This window comes from Lepisma saccharinum, chromosome 2, assembly GCF_977018435.1.
Source record: "Lepisma saccharinum chromosome 2, izLepSacc3.1, whole genome shotgun sequence".
In the NCBI taxonomy this organism is placed as follows: Eukaryota; Metazoa; Arthropoda; class Insecta; order Zygentoma; family Lepismatidae; genus Lepisma; species Lepisma saccharinum.
In genome coordinates, this window is record NC_139230.1 from 36,447,793 (window position 1) to 36,464,300 (window position 16,508).

At 39.1% G+C, this 16,508-nt stretch overlaps 1 protein-coding gene across 5 annotated transcripts in view; it reads left to right on the plus strand.

Annotated features, from left to right (window-relative positions):
* The window catches only part of LOC145983997 (recombining binding protein suppressor of hairless-like), a 275,400-nt gene that overhangs the window by 189,041 nt on the left and 69,851 nt on the right, over nt 1–16,508 (plus strand). The window contains exon 1 of one of the 5 annotated variants that reach the window (XM_083117275.1): nt 5,001–5,315. The exons of the other annotated variants lie outside the window; for them this stretch is intronic. Within the exon in view, the coding sequence (XP_082973401.1) occupies nt 5,201–5,315 (115 nt within the window). The 5' untranslated portion in view covers nt 5,001–5,200. Of the gene's footprint in view, nt 1–5,000; nt 5,316–16,508 lie in introns of those variants that run through there. 5 annotated transcript variants of the gene reach the window in all.

A 16,508-nucleotide genomic window follows, 5' to 3' on the forward strand; every position in this document is an offset into this window, starting at 1 on the left:
TCTATGAGTCAGCCTACGAACTTTTCAGCCCAACTGTTACTTCGAGAGTTTCGGATACTAGTCCCGGTTTCACGTCGACAAGTCTCGAATGGACTGGTTTCGTTCTCGCCTCGATTTTTACAAGAGAGTCTCGGTCTCGTCTTTATTTTTGAAACGAGCCAGGTATTTGATCGATCTTCCATTGCTGCCAGATATTCTCATTACAATTAACGTAGTGGTAGATGCACAGAAGTTTACCACACACAAAGTCTGTCAGCAAGAGAATGACGATAACGAGGGAGTGAAAATATTCGTAATGACGTCAGGAAAGTTTATGTACCTGTTACTGACCTCGCACACATACATTAGAAATGTCATCGTCATATCCTGAGATGTTTGCATCCATCGCGTTGGTCTTTAAGGCCGTTTCTACACTGAAACAGTGCAATTTTGTTTTAAAGAAACTGTCACATCGCACTGTCCGTGCTTTCAGATGGAAGATACTTTTGTTTCTTCACAGACAAAAATAATTTTTGTTCTTCGGTCGTAAAATTCTTTCTAATTAGCCAAAATTCGGAGATAACTTTTTCGCGGATTCACTTGAAAGATCTTCCATACACGGATCGAGATTATGGCAACACAAGAGATTTCGGTGTAGAACCCCCCCTAGTAGTGAGGAATGCGGCCTATTTTTCAATCGGAGCTCAAATTCATCCGAAGAAAGTTCAATGGGATTGCTGTCAGTTTCTCAGTAAGTTCATTAGCGTTCATCTCGCCATGTTTCTGCACGAACGTTTTTGTTATCTCATGCAAACATGAGATAACACAAAGTAAATGTAGTTCTGGTGTTTTCCGATCCCCAGACGTGCAATCCCAAATCTACCGTGTTCTATAGGTGCTCATAGACATTCCATTGCATTATTCATTCCATTCACAATAACTAGCTCAGCTGAGAAGCTTTTGCAGGGCAGAAATTTCTCCAACTTCCTTGCTGAGAAATGACGTACTAATGCGGTGTCCAGTCGAAAGTTCTTCATTCTGTTATTCTGTAGAAATTTAACAATTAAGCGAAAAGCGCAGGCTCGACTAGGTTCTAGAAAGTAAATCTCTTGTGTGTGCCAAATCAATCTGTGAGATTCTAGGCACCGTCGACGTCATCGGTGATTCAAAAGTCAACCGATTCCTTTGCGGTATCATTGACAGAGTCAGTTCTATACACGTAAAACAAGACAGACTCGGTAGCTTAGTTGATATAGCAATGGCAAGGTATGCTAAGAGACTCGGGTTCAAGTCCTCGTTGAACCTAAATTTTTCACTGAAATTTCTACGTACATCTCTTGTGTGTGCCAACTCAGCCTTTATTCTGTGTTTGAATAGGATGATTCCAGAACTATCTAGCCAATGTAGATAGCCCCTAGTTTTGTCTTATACAGACACAGCAATACACAAGATTTGTCCGAACACTGATTATACAGTACATAATGAATGAATATCCAAACAGCCTGTGTGATTAATGCAATGTTAATTAATACTAATACTTATATTAGTAAAAACTGCCCAGTTCAAGTACTAGCCTACGATAATCAGTTTCCCTAGTTGAGTGTCTTCGGATCAGTAATAGAAATTCTAACGATACTATTGGTGTCGTCCAAAGCAGACCGAACGGCTCTGTCACTATAGTTGTTCACCTGTACTCAATACATCATAGAAATCGCGCTGATTTGTTCATGTTTTGTGAAAATTGCTTGCAGGTCAAATTCACAAGAATTTTGTGACTCATCCTCCGGACAGGAAAATGTTTAAAGGTTTCTAAATATTTGTACTAATTGATCAATGGCATGCTCACGTTTTTGAAAGGAAGAGGATATGACCTTAAGGGTGGGTTACGTTTTCTTTTTTAATAGTCAACTTTACATTGTGCCATCTTTTTCAGCATTTGGCAATCTTTTTTGGAATGCTGGGCGTAATGATCCCTGGACACGTCACTGTAACTGATGTATTAGGTCTCTAAATCTTAGTAGAATCGGAAATATCACACACGCGCACCAAGAAAGGGAGGAAGCTTCTTCTATGGAGGTGTAATTTTACGGCCAGAAATTACCTAAAATATCTTAATAAATACAAATTTTGAAGGTGGAAATTAGTTATATCAGCTTCAAGCATGTAATTTAAGAACTTATTGTGGCCGGAAAAAGAAGACCCACGGAGCAAGTGCCCCAGGACAATCCAGGCCACATTCCGGTGCCTGAAGCTTTGGGGTCGCGTGCTTTGGGCGGCGCGTGCCCCGCGCGTGCGCACCGACAGGTGACAGCTGTTTCCGCCTGGTCCAACCCAACTGTTAATACTATGCGTAATCTAAGCGCCGGCAGGGGGCGGCGAAAGATTGTTACCCCGTTCACAATGACGGTCTCGCAACTGCGGCTATAATGAGAGTGTTTCCTCAATAAACACGGAGCACACGCTAGCTGAGTGGTGAACAATGGTCTCTTTATTGAGAGGGCGTTCGCTTGGGGGTTCCCCACCCTTCGATTCAAGTGGATCCTCATTGTGCAGCCACCCCATTTATATCCCATTTTCTCCCCCATCGTCTCTTGCAGCCCCCACGGCCCGCGTTCGCAGTTTCATCTGTTGTCGCTTCGTGATTCGCAAATATCCATCTCAAAAAAGACTTCTCCGATGCTCTCTTCCGAGTTCTAAGAGTTCCTGGAATGCAAACGAGGAGACGCTCGAGTCGCTGTCTTGGTCGCTCGCTCCTGCCATCTAGGCAACCGTCCGTAGCATTAAATGCAAATATTTTCATATTGCCAGTTTTCTGTTCCTGAAGGTGCAAGGTGATTTGCAGGTGTCATATATAGCCTATTTCAGTCTTTCGAGACGATTTCTCTGGAGGTAGAGGCGCGCATCGTACAATAGGGTTAACAATGCAAAATATGACATTTGTTTCTCCCGTTGTCAATTTATTAATTCGCATTCCTGTAATTTCATACTCGGTGTTACTATGTTATTCTACAAATACTAATAGAGAACCTCCCAGATGCCGTAGTGGTAACGTCGTCACCTTGTAAGGTACCCGACGGAGGCATCTGGTGATTCGGATCCCACTTTATACTGTAGGTCCAGTCCCGATTAGCGGTTTTGTGCATACAAAGACAGATTCAAACTAAGTACTGATAATTACGATCTCAGGAATTAGTTTTCGACAAGTTTCCTAATTGTTTTAATGTTTCATTCCCACTTTTTACAATGATTCCCACGTGTTTGTATGTTCGCATTGCACGTAGCTTTCCTGCGCCTTTGGCTCAACGTGACAATGAGGGCCTCCACGATGGCGTAGTGGTAGCGTCGTCGCCTTGTAATCAAGGGGTCTCGGATTCGATACTCTGTGGAGGCACATAGTGGTTCGGATCTCACTTTAAACTGTAGGTCCAGTCCCGGTTAGCCTTATTGTGCATAAATTGGACTTAAAATACCAACTTAATCATTCAATCAATCAACGTGACAAAGAGGATGATTGATGATTAGATGGAAAGGACACCATGCCCAAGCCGAAACTCCAGCTTGGAATCTTCCGTGGTGAGACCGTGAGTCAACGCCCACCATCGAGGGGGCCCCGACTCGACGTGTATCGTCAAGGTGGTCGTTCAAATTATGTGCTCGTCACGTATTTATCATAATTTGGGTGCATTTTCCTATTTCTCTCCACTGTACGACTTCGTGTCCTTTTGCGATTTTGTTAAATAGAATCGAGGATGAATTTTATTTTCTATTTTGATTTTTTACGGCGCTTTTCTACCCCAACGACAAGGAGAAGCTATGAATTGATGAAGTAGAGTATAGTAAAATACTCAATGACGCATCCATTCTCTGAATTGGAACATGATATATCTGATTTCTTAGCACGTCACGTTAATCACTCAGCCACCGAGGCCGGTATCGAAGATAAATTAATACTGACTTTAAGTGGGTTAACTTTCGTGTGTGTAGATTGGTATGGTTAAATATTGTTGGTAGAGACGACACCAAATATCTAGGAATTACCTGAAATTGCTGTGCACATCGCTTATATTAGAAATTACTGTTGTATGCATTCCTTATTTTTTCCTTCTACTTATGTTTGCTAACAAGTTGGTTCCTCACAAGTGAACAGGATTCGATATTTAGTTTAGTTTTGTTTTTCTAATTTGCGTTGTCCAAAACCTTCAGTGTTCCACCCAGCATCCTTGCGGGAGTATACTTGGAGGTTACTTTGGAAGCAACCATCGCTACAGCATGGTAAGATTAAATTAACTGCTTTAACTTAGCGTGGAAATCAGAACAGAGGCAGCGTGCAATTCCACCCCGTCGAATGGCCGAATATGGAGGGTGACGGATGTGTGAACAGGGAAATGGGGATGCGCCCCTTACAACGGGGTGCGGGGCGCCACTGCGGCGGAGATCTCCCTTCCAGGAAGCACCTTGCGGTCGCCGTCAATACAGGGAGATTTAATCCTCATTCAGGGGCGTGAGATCGGCGTCCAATGCTACGTTCCTTGCTTTGCCTTTTTCTGTTCCAAAAAAGTACTAATTCGGCAAACCTTACATTTAAGCCATCGTTCAGCATTTGTGCAATGTTTTATATAAATATTGCATTGGTGCCTTTCCCCTCGTCACGTGAAAGAGAGCCACATCGGTGCAACTGAGTGTGCGCGAGTGTTCCATGTGCGACGAATGCAGTCAAATGCGAACCGGCCCTGCAGTGGGTATCGTGCAGTCGAGATGGAAGTGTGGGAAAATATTGGGTATCACAGGTGTTAATGATAATTAATAGCACGGCAAATAGAGATAGGCTAGTTCGGCGGAGCTGCGCCGGAGGGCAGTTGGAGGGGGAAGGAGGGTAGGAAAGCGAAGGGGGAGAGATTTAGAAGGGAGAAAGTTGGCGAGGAACAAAGCTGACTGCTCAATTTCCCCCGCTAGTCGAGCACCGCTTGAAGGTGGGAGCGGGGCAAGTGCTCGCGAAAGCAAGTGGACATCGAAACGTTTCGGCATATTCTTCCGTTTCCGTAAATGCTCTTCCGGAGGATCTAAAAGAGAGAAAAATTCCCTCGAGCACCGACGATGCTCTGATCGGCGGCCGTCGATTCGCGGCGACTGTGTGTGGCGGGAGTCCAGAGCGGAGCATGGTCCCGTCACGCGCCAAGGTGCCTCTCCGTGATCTTTCCCGGTCCGACGGCTAAATCTCCCCATGGCTTCGGCGACGCATCCTCACCACGAATTTTCTCTCGAAGACTTCACGATGCCCTATCTGGAGGCCGGCCTGCATCTCCCCAATCCGTACGCACCTTCTTTGCCTGCATCTGGTAAGCGTTCTTCTTAGATGTTGATCTAGATAAGGAAGATTTTTTTTGTTTAAACTTGTTGCAACTATAAGACGTATTTTATAGTTATTTTTAAATTACATTTTTTCCTCGATAAACGTTGCTGTTGAAAATCTTATCATTCTAATATTAGTTTATTATCTGTATGATTGTACAATAGTGTAACGTAACGACGAGTAGTTATTATACGTTTTATCCACAGAGTTCCTTCCTCTTAAATCAGCAATATACATTTGAGATTATTGGGGTTCATTATAAAACAGACTTAGTTTCGTTTACCCAGCTCAAAAGTATTTAATGTGTTGGAACAAATGGCAAATTATCAACCAGATGATTTCTGAAAACGTTTCCTATAATTTGAGAGTGATGTTAGTGTTTTATTGAGTTTAATAAACCTTCCAGAAGTGATCGAGATATCTTAATCGTACATAAGTGTTTGTCAGCAATATAAAGGTTTCAATGTGTATTTGCGACTTGTAAAATTAGACTCGTTCAGCTTGCAACTAATTATTCGAAATTTGAAACGCATGTCTAAAGCTCCCTCTTCAATACGAATTGAAGTATTTTGTTCTTATGAGTGAATGTTTTCTTTTTTCTGTGACCATGCACTGGACACACGTGGTGTTTCCATGGAACCCAGCGCCCATGCGTCATGGGAAGTGGTTTATCTTGAGGCATGGCTGCCGTGTGAAAAATTCACTGATGAGGCGTGGGTATGCCACGATCTCTCAACCTGCGTGGGATTACAAGCAGACAGGTTTCAGATAATACAATAGCATGCAAGTTCTATCTTACCGTTATTTTTTATCTTTGCCACGTATTCAAGGCAGCGTGCAGGTGCAAATCTCCAGATGCAATAGATAAGAATGTCTTTATCCCTTGTTTGTTTTCACGTGGTTAAGTTTGATCGCCCGAAGCAGGTACAACTTTCACACATATTACACATGCATTCGTCATTCTTGAAATTGGATGTAAACATTGCATCGCTTTGTTGATGCATTGCTAGTTCCAAGTTACATTGTGTTATTTATTAGCTACTGTACTAGGTACTTGCATGAAGCCAAAATGAAAGTTGTAGCCATTCATTTTATGTTCTCAGTACAATGAGCTTTTACACGAATTGAACGTTAGCTTATGATACCAGATTCTGGGTTGATGTGCAGAACGTACCTTTTTATTTACCTTTCTAACCATTCATAGTCCAGACTTAGTCGTAAGAAATCATATCAATGCGTAGCATAAATAATTAACTCAGGAATTGAGTCAAATTCATAAACATTGTCTCGTCGTATAACTAGGCCCTTTGTTGTATGCTATGTGCGCACAATTATTCTAGTTTCTGACATGAAAAATGTGGACATTTAATGATTTTTTAAAAATACAAACAAAACGTAAGATTTCCCTGTTTAGGTATTTTCTGCCAAAACATTTCAGAACCCAATCTCAATACTTTATCATGACACACAAATATATTATTTATCGGATTGCCTCATCCGAATAAATCTCTGGATTCGAGAATAATTTATATGTGACGTAAGCGTCGATGATAAGAGATAAAATACCAATGTATTTTCAATTTTTATTCCGAGTTTTTACATTCACTACGTTCGTTATTTTTTCGTTACATCTGCGTTGCGATTTAAAAAAAAATATTAGTAACGTGCTCTGATGTGTCGATATATATTTCGGATATTAAGGGAATGCAAGTTTATCACGTAGCACGTTGTGGTCATACTTATTTTTATTTACATTGAGAAATTATTTGACCGTCCGGATTATGTTATTTGATCGCATTCTAATCAAGCACATCAGTACCGCTAATGATAATATATGCTTTTTTCACTGTAATTCGTATTGCACGTTTTTCTACAGTGGAATGCTACATGCTACAATTTTCAAAGTATTTGTAGTTGCATTGACAAGTTTAGATATTTAGATATTAAGAAAGTCCCTTGTGTAAAGTTGTTAAATTAATTTGATCATGATATGTAATTTCAACGTATAGCTCTTGTACAGATACCAATTGCGTATCTACCATTTTGTTTGTCTAGCGTGTTATTCTAATTGCGAAAGTTGCATTGTATACGATATAATTTTCTTCACTAACGGCACTTTTTAAAAATATATTGAACATATCGTAAACGTAGGACCAGTAATTAGCTATTTTTATTTATTAACTGTAACGATTTATTATTGCGCTTGGCTCTATTAGATAGAACTATCATTTAATACAATTTCTTCCGTGGATACAAATAGATTGATTGGAAAGATGAACGCTTATCCAGGGCTTTCCCGATAACATATTTCTAATGGTGTCGCTTGTTAATCAGGCGGCCCTGGTTCGATTCTCGATCGAGGCACAATGCTGTGGTTCTAATCCTGCGTTCTCAGCCAGCCCTGATTAGGTTATCCGAGCCTAAAAGTTGGCTTGAAGAAACTCTTTTACTGTATGACTTCAATAATTTTTTGCATTTGTAGGTACGAGCAGTAAATAAAGAAACTTACATTGTCGACAATATTGAGGATGGTACCATTAATGCAATTATATCGACCGAAAGCAGATAATGTGATGATAGGCCTTGTAAATAGATATACGGTTATGTTATCTTAGCTACTTGATTGGAAACATTACTACCTTTTCGGTGAAAAAAATGAAAGGCACTTCATTATTGCGAAACTTTTCTGAACGTTTCCAGCCACACAAGACACTGATTTCCTCTGAATCTGGAAACTGCTATTGGCGATGAGGAGGATGTTCTGAAAATGTGAATGGAAGAACACGGAAATGGATCTAAGTCTCATTCTCTGTAGTAATTAGTTTTATTTACTTGATTCGACTTGTTGCTTTGTGGTGACTGTATACTTTTGACTATATTTCATTGTGTTAACGTTGTAGTTAATATCGTTCCTTCAAATGCACGGACGTATCCCACGCATACACTTGTGACATTTGTATCTTGGTAAATATTTGGCATTCCGATTCTGAAGCAACCTAGTGTCACGAAAATGTAATGTGGTTTGACGCCATTCAGTAAGTAGTCGTCGTGCTAATACTCTTTCAGACAATGCTGATTGATGTTTATGTAACAACACCAAAAATGAGACGTGTTTATTATTTTTAAATTTATACTTGACATTCTTTTAAATGGGATATTGACACGGACAAGTTTGAACTAGCAAATAATGAGAATACGGGTAATTGCAACACGCAAAATACTAGTGTTGCTACCCCGATGGCGCAGTGGTAGCGTCGTCGCCTTGTAATCAAGGGGTCTCGGGTTCGATACCCGGTGGAGGAACATAGTGGTTCGGATACCACTTTAAACTGTAAGTACCAGTCCCGATTAGCCTTACTGTGCATAAAGTGGACTTAAAACACCAGCTCAATCAATCAATGGTGATAATACGTATAATATAGCCTTTGGATAAAAGTGCGAATATTATTGCATATTCGTAATATAATGCATTATTTTTATGGTTATGGTGCAGTTTTATGTGATATTAAACTGAGAGAGTTATTTCACATTTCCCTTTATTGAAACATGAAATTTCAGAATTTGTTTGTTAAAATTGCATTCTTTTGTTGTTTTACTTCACAGATTAATTATTTATAAGTATTTTGGATGCAGTTGTATTTTAGAGCTCGAATAGTGGCAATGGTAATTAATTAGACATATTTTGTGCATAAAAGGTAAAATAAGTCTAACCTCTCTTTGGTTGGTAGCTTTCTAAGGAATGGAATTTATAGCCCTCTCCTGCTTTAAAATAGAGTGTTTCCCCGTCACTTAATAAGTAACAGCACGACAGTGCGTCATTTTTGTCTGCCAATGAAATAGGCTACTACGAGTATTTATTTCTATTTGAGAGCCTGAGAATTTCCCACCTTGGAAATATAACAATGGAGAAAGCGTGTGCCCCTCTTTGTCTTCTGGAGCACAGCAATTTAACAGTTGTTCTCGCCATTGTCATGCACACTTCCTGTTTTTTTTTATATAGGCCCAATTTCGCGACGAATCCGCGCACACGAGCTCGGTAACCCATCAGTCAGTGCAGGTTGAACAACCCGAAGACGAGGGATGAAAGTTGACACATGAGACATGAGGCTCTTATTTTATGGTTTAAAAGTTGGGTTAGGGACCTTGGAAATTACGCTGTCTGGAAGACTATACTATTGGTCCAGATAGCGTCTTATTTAGGGCTGGATTAGTATATTGCATGGCCCAGCCCAAGATTACTGTTAATTTGTGAGCCTTGTGTTTCTAATTCTAATTTCTCCATGACTCAGTATTTCTAGGAAATGTTTTGCTGAAATGTAAATTTAGTATCGGTTTGAAAATGTTTGCGAGTAGGGGAAAATATTTCGTTGTTTAAATACAATATAATTTCCTGATGTGATAGTGATTTGTAACGTATTAGCTTTAGTAGTCGTAATAATTAAAAACAAAAATGAATTTACCCTTGATTTTTACGTACTTCGTCGCAGTAGGTAGATTTGCTGCAGTCTATGTTACACTAACATCTGAACTCGACACTCGCGTAGGTAGAAACACAAGTGTTCTAATCAGCTGTATTACTGCATTTGTGATTCGCTGTGATTTAAAATCTTGTTCAAAATATCTGAAAATGTGGTCATTACGAAAATAGGATTTTTTAAAAAATATATGTAATATAAGAATTTAATATAAAACGTTAAGAAGTATATTTTCGGGACAAGTCAGGGAAGAAATAATTGGAGGATAAGCTATAGTATGGAACTGGGAGAGTTAACTGATTAGTAGAACATTATTAGATGTGTAATATCGCAAAGAATACGGAGGACACTTGGGGAGAATGGCTGAAGATCGGGTTCAAAAAGAATAAAGCAGGGAAAGTTCTACAAGAGGAGACGAGGAGGCTGATGGAGGTTAAGGTGGATGGATGATGTAATAACAGATATGCGACAGATGGGGACTGGAAACTGGAAGAAAAAACAAGACATCAGTGACGGCGCCAGGGAAAAGTGACTGGGGGGGGGGGGGGCGACAAATATTGTTGGGGTCAGTCACATTGAAATGCCACCAAGTTGCGTTGTTTCTAATGGCCTATTTCAGCATTGAGAGACATTTATAATTTTATAATTCATCGTCTTTCTTGAGATGAAACTACTGATAAATATTCAAGTTATAAGATAGGTAATAATATAAATGACGAAAAAAAATTTCGAAGAGTTTAATTTTCTTGCAAAATAAACATAACGTTGGAAGAAACTAATCTTAAGTATTTAAACAACGAAAGTCACTTAGTGAAGTGCAATTCTCCTGTAGGAGAATTCTGCTGTATGTGCTTTGGAGAACACATTGCCCACCTTCGGTACGTCCAGGACTTGACATTTCTTCTCAATAGCAAGGACAGCCAAATGAGGCAGCTGGCATCCGGCATCCTGTTTCGAGCAAAGCATTTCAAAGATTCAAACACGAAAGGGTTCTTCTACTTGCTGCATTGGAGAGAATACAACTAAAGTGTGAGCCTTGTGTAATGCCAATTTATACTGTCCTAGGATTTCGAAGAAATTTAAATCCATTAAGTGGAGTACTTTCGTACCATCTTCGTAACGCTAAAGAGTTTTGGGCGAAATCTGCGTTTCATCTTTCAGGAAATGTTATCACAGGAATAAAGAAATATTCTGACCCTGGTGCACCACTCACTCTACCACTCCAACGTATGTTTGTGCTACACAATTACATGTGTAGAAGAAGTTCTTCGATTTTGATATGTACGAGAAAAAGCGAACTTGCTTCTAATGAGTGAAGAGTGGCAAATCCTAAAAAGCGTTCTTTTACCTGCCCGCAATACAAATATCTTTCTTGTTCCTATCTCGCAATGTATTTTGTTTCATCTGACATCTGTGCGAATACTCTCATCTTATCCACTTTCTGGCTTATTTTGCTGAGAATAAATGTGGACATTACGCAGATTAATTTGTTTTGAATATAATTTTGAGTGTAATTTGCATTTTAAGGTTGAAGTTCAATACATTTCAGAATAATATCCCCTCATTTTGAAATTAACTTCAGGAGTATCGAAGAAATTGCCTTTGGGAAGGTTTACCTCAGACTCATCATCTTGAAAATCAAGTTCCTGCTATTGCCCTTTTCCCGGTCCCGTTACCTTTCACTGGGATCGGTACCGGGAAAGATAGGTGTTAAAATTTGCACTGGTGTCCGCTTCTTTCACAAGCTGAATGTTGGTGAAATCCCAGTCAGACAGGGACGGGTGTATAAAACGAATTATCCGCAGATTTCGCAATTCCTCTCTTTCTGTTTATTTCGTTTTCCGCCTCTTTCACATATCTGAATTGAACACGGGTTCAACTGGAGTTAACCAGTTCCACCAATTATAAAAAAGGACACATCAAAATACAGTTTAGTCGAATCTTGATGACGGAGGCAGCATCATACTTCCACTGGTAATGAAGAAAGTTGAACATTATTTTTTCCGTAGGCACGAACAATTTCATAGATCGCACCTAAACAGGTGAACCTAAAGAATAATAAAAATATAGGCTAAGATTCATTAGCATAACTGTTTGGTATGCCTTGTTTGAATAATAGAGAGAGGGGTCCATTACGCAGAATTCTCACTACTCCTATTCAAACATTCATGTTTTGCAATTGTTCACTTCAGTGTCCTTCATATCTTTCCATCTGCACTTAAATTAAAACAACGAGGCTTGAAATAACAATTGTAATGGTTTTAAGAGTAACCGCACAAAAACGTGTGGGTTTCTGTAAGATTAAGGGAATAATTGTGACACCTCATGTATGTATTTGTATAAATAGCCCATTTCCTTCGGTTTTGATTGATTGATTGATTGAGTTGGTGTTTTAAGTCCACTTTATGCACAGGTAAGGTTAATTAGGACTGGACCTACAGTTTAAAGTGGGATCCGAACCACTAAGTGCCTCCACCGGGAATCGAACCCCATTTCCTTCGGGTCGGTCATGGGAAATGTGTACCTTATCCACAATTTCGAGGGACACTTATCATCGGTTTGCAGAGACCTCATTTGGTATTTTGAATCTACCGAAAAAAATCTACCCAGTGTCATAAATTGACACTGGTGCTTTTTTCCCATGTTCACTGAAAACTTGTTAAAATCGATACCCAACAATTATTTAACCCTATACACTGCAACATCCATTACGTGAATATTCATAACGAAGTGGGGCTTCACGAAACATTCAACTTCAGTAATTTTGTGGATTAAATGCAAGTTAGTTGACTGACATTCTTCGCAGTTGATCCCATGATAAACAAAACTGAAAACCATTGATTTTCGGTGAAAGTCTACCATTAATGTGAAACTTTTACTACACAGATTAGATAGAACACCTTGACTACAGTGTGTCACTGTTTATAATTTTTTACGCTAGGATCCCATTTTGGAAAAAAAGAAAATACTTATTCCTCCATGTAATGAATCTGTCGGTTATCATTAGACCTCGGATTTTTAGATTCTAAAAAGTTTGCTTTTAGGTTCCTAAAATAGGCTCTAAAAATTCCAAAATAGGTTCTAAAAATCCTAAAATACGTTCTAAAAATCTTAAATTAGTCACAAAAAGTCCTGAAGTAGGTTCCAAAAGAAACTTAAAATGCTTCAAAATACCTGAAAAAATCTGATTAAAAAACAAAATTTCAAAAGAACCGTAAGAAATTTTCATAGCTTTATGTAACAACCAAATATTAATTTTCTAACAAAATTTTTATTTGCAAACATCTTTTTCAAAATTATCCACAAATTAATGTAATCCTATATTTGTGTTGTTAGCAAACGTTATTTGTTGATCTGAAGAATGAATTAAGTATCTGTGATTTGCTGCACAATACCAGGGTGACTACTCACTGGGAATTCCTTGAATACCGGAAATTGTTGGGGGTCTGTCTACTTACTCGCAAAAAGAAGTAGCATATTCCAGTGTAATTTCGTTACCTGGTCCATGGTTTAATCATTTTCATATATATTTTCTGGATTTGCTTTGATCCACCGTGATGAGGTATTTACTAAATTTAGTTGGTTTAGAAGTTGGTTAAACTACCATTACTACACGTGGTAGTTTTGACAGGAACAACAAAATTGATGGTAGTGAACCTTGAAGAAAGTGTAAAATCATGTCAAATCCTGCTTGTTCTATTGACGCCTGTTTGACAAAGTTTGTTTTAAGCCCACTTTATGCACAGATCGGCTAATCCGGACTAGACCTACTGTTTAAATCGGGATCCGAGCCACTATGCGGATCGAGCCCGAGGCGCCTTGATTACAAGGCGACTGTGTTACTACCGGTCGCTCATCAACTTCCTAAATAGATGGAAGTATATTAAAGTTTGCCTACGTTATGTCTCCTTTCTGTATTTTTGGGTTAATTGTGACAAGATAGCAACGTATGACAGACTGATGACTAGACACCGAATGTTTGGCAGAATGACTATTCTTTGTTGTTACAGATCTCATAAAAATGACTTAATATATGTTCATGTCTGGGTATTAGGGTTTCGTAAACGAAAGTTTATTGTGCATATTTTCGTGTATATATTTACCTGATCTTTGAACCCGCCCATTGCATTGCATTAAAAAATTGAAATGCACAGTAGCTAATATTTTCTGAATTCGTTATACTTTCACTCCGCATCGTAAAAATCCTAATATTTCCACTACATTTCCGACAACCCAAAACTTCTTTCTAGAAGGACGTGTTTTTCCAAATTTGTGGCTTCTATTGTACACGATCAGTCTCCTATCCAAGTTAAAGCAAACTGCGCCATAATACCCCCATCCCAACTTTAAGCTCTCAATGTTTTCCTTTTCAATCAACTGCAAACACGTGCGGATGTCACGTAGCTAGACTCGAAGGAACAGACGGACATCGTTGACGTACTTCCGCTGTACACTGGTGTTCTGTGCACGTGGTGGGAAAATGTTGTTGTTATTTACTGCGCAGTTGTTTCACCCTGACAAAACCATCAGGATTAAAAACCAAACTGAGTAATTTCGTGAAAGAATTCTGTGATGCATTTTTGACTCATGGATCGATCTTGCTTTGCAAAGTGTGAGAAACCTCTGTGTACTGCACTAAAGAGTAACATGTTTCGCAGTATGTACAGTCACCGGCACTAAAAATGGGACACTTAGATCCTGAAATACTTGCTTCCCTGCAAGGCATTATGTGTGTTGCCTAACTCTACGGCAGTGGTAGAAGTTGCCATTGAAATTTTGCTATGAAAATCCACTTATCGCCGTAGAGTTAGGCAACACACATAACGCCTTGCAGGAAAACGAATATTTCAGGATCTAAGCCGGACCCTGTGGCCGAGTGGTTAGCACATCGCGCTGCGACGCCAAGGGTCCCGGGTTCGAATCCCGCTCGGGATTGGTTGTTTGTGAATGTCCATTCATCATTTTATCACTCATCCCCATCTTCGCAAATTAGCCAAGAGGCACAAAACGCGAAGTAAAATAAACTAAATCAATCAATCAATTTCAGGATCTAAGTGTCCCATTTTTATTGTCGGTGACTGTACAAACCGCGAAATATAAATCTGCTCTTAGAGCATAATTTAAAGATTTTTTCTTTTGATAGTAAATTTTAAGTGCCTATTTTTTAGATTTTAATGCCTTTTTGCCTACCTGTTTTGAATATTTAAAGTGCCTAACATCCGGTCTCTACTGATGACAGCTTAAGCACAAGGAATCAATCAACTACCTCTGAATTCACATCACGTTATCTAACCGCTACATCACGGGTGTCGGCTATACTACAGTTATCCAACATGTTTGTTCTAGTACAGTTTTTGATGTGAAGTACGAGGACTTGTACCTTTAGTAATTTCGCGGAACAACACCCGCTCTTCGTACATTTCTCGTTATCAATGTTTCCTATGATACCGCCGCATTGATGAGCATCTTCGGATGTGCTTTATGCATGATTGCGTGTCGTGTATGTATTAATTCTCTCTTTATGTAAGCTCAATGTAAGCCAGTAACTGTGTTGATTGAAGGGGGAGAGATGAGCTGCTTTACTCGGGGGATGGAGAAAGAAATCGCGCAGCTGACGTTGGCCGCTTCACAAGTTGAACACGCACATGCAAGTGACGGTCAGCTGCTGCTACAATCTAAGCCACTTCACTTGTCTCTCCCCAGCTCCCGATTCGATCCGATAAATGTGAAATTCTTCATCTCCAACAGCGGAATAAACCTACCCCCGTGTACTGAAAGAGAGTCGTGTTTTTTTTTTACAACTTCGGGATAATCTGGGCTGTCAGCACTTTATTTCAGGGTTAATGGAGACAACTATACTTCATAAATCCAAGTCTGTGAATATGAATCTAACATATCGGCAAATAACACTGGGGAACAACTTTTTTGTTGCATTGATACCAGCATTTGTTCTAACCTAATATGGGTGTGTTGATTTCAACTCTAAAATTAGTTTTGTAACCTACAGTTGTTTTTTTTTTTTTAATTTTACAATTCAACATTTTAATTTTTAACCTTGATATTATTTTTCAAAATGTAATTCAACATTCTAAAGTTGGATGCCATCTTGCCGAAGATATTTTTCATGTATTCACATAAGACTCACAAATATCCACATTGTGACGACTTTTTTTTGCCAAATCTTTATTAATTTTTACTTGTATTTTCATCACATTTCTTTCCATTTCTTCGAAAACGGCATTTGATCGAACTATGCAAGGTTGTGATGAAAAGCGCAATCATGAAATGAACAAAATTTTTCTCACGCCTGACAATTGAAGATTTATGAAACATTTATTTCGAGATGAGTTCAACGAAAATTAATGGCAAATTGTAATAGAAATGTAAAACTCATGAAGCGAGAATAACTTTAGCTCCCAAGATCTAACTCTGTGAGTGTTACCAGAAAATATCTTGTGGCCGACAATTAGGGATATTTTTTGATCACACTGAAAAGAACATTGTGTCTAGGATCCGTTGACAAGTATCGTAAAAATATTCACTCTTTGGAAAAAACAACCCCTTATGTGCATTCATGTTAATATTTAGTCCTTTTCTTTTCGTTCTTATACGTGACCTCGAAACACGCTGCCTCTAAATTGCCGGCGTATGTGCTCTAGAATATGTGGGAGGCTTCTATCAATATTCAAGCGCATTTAGACAGA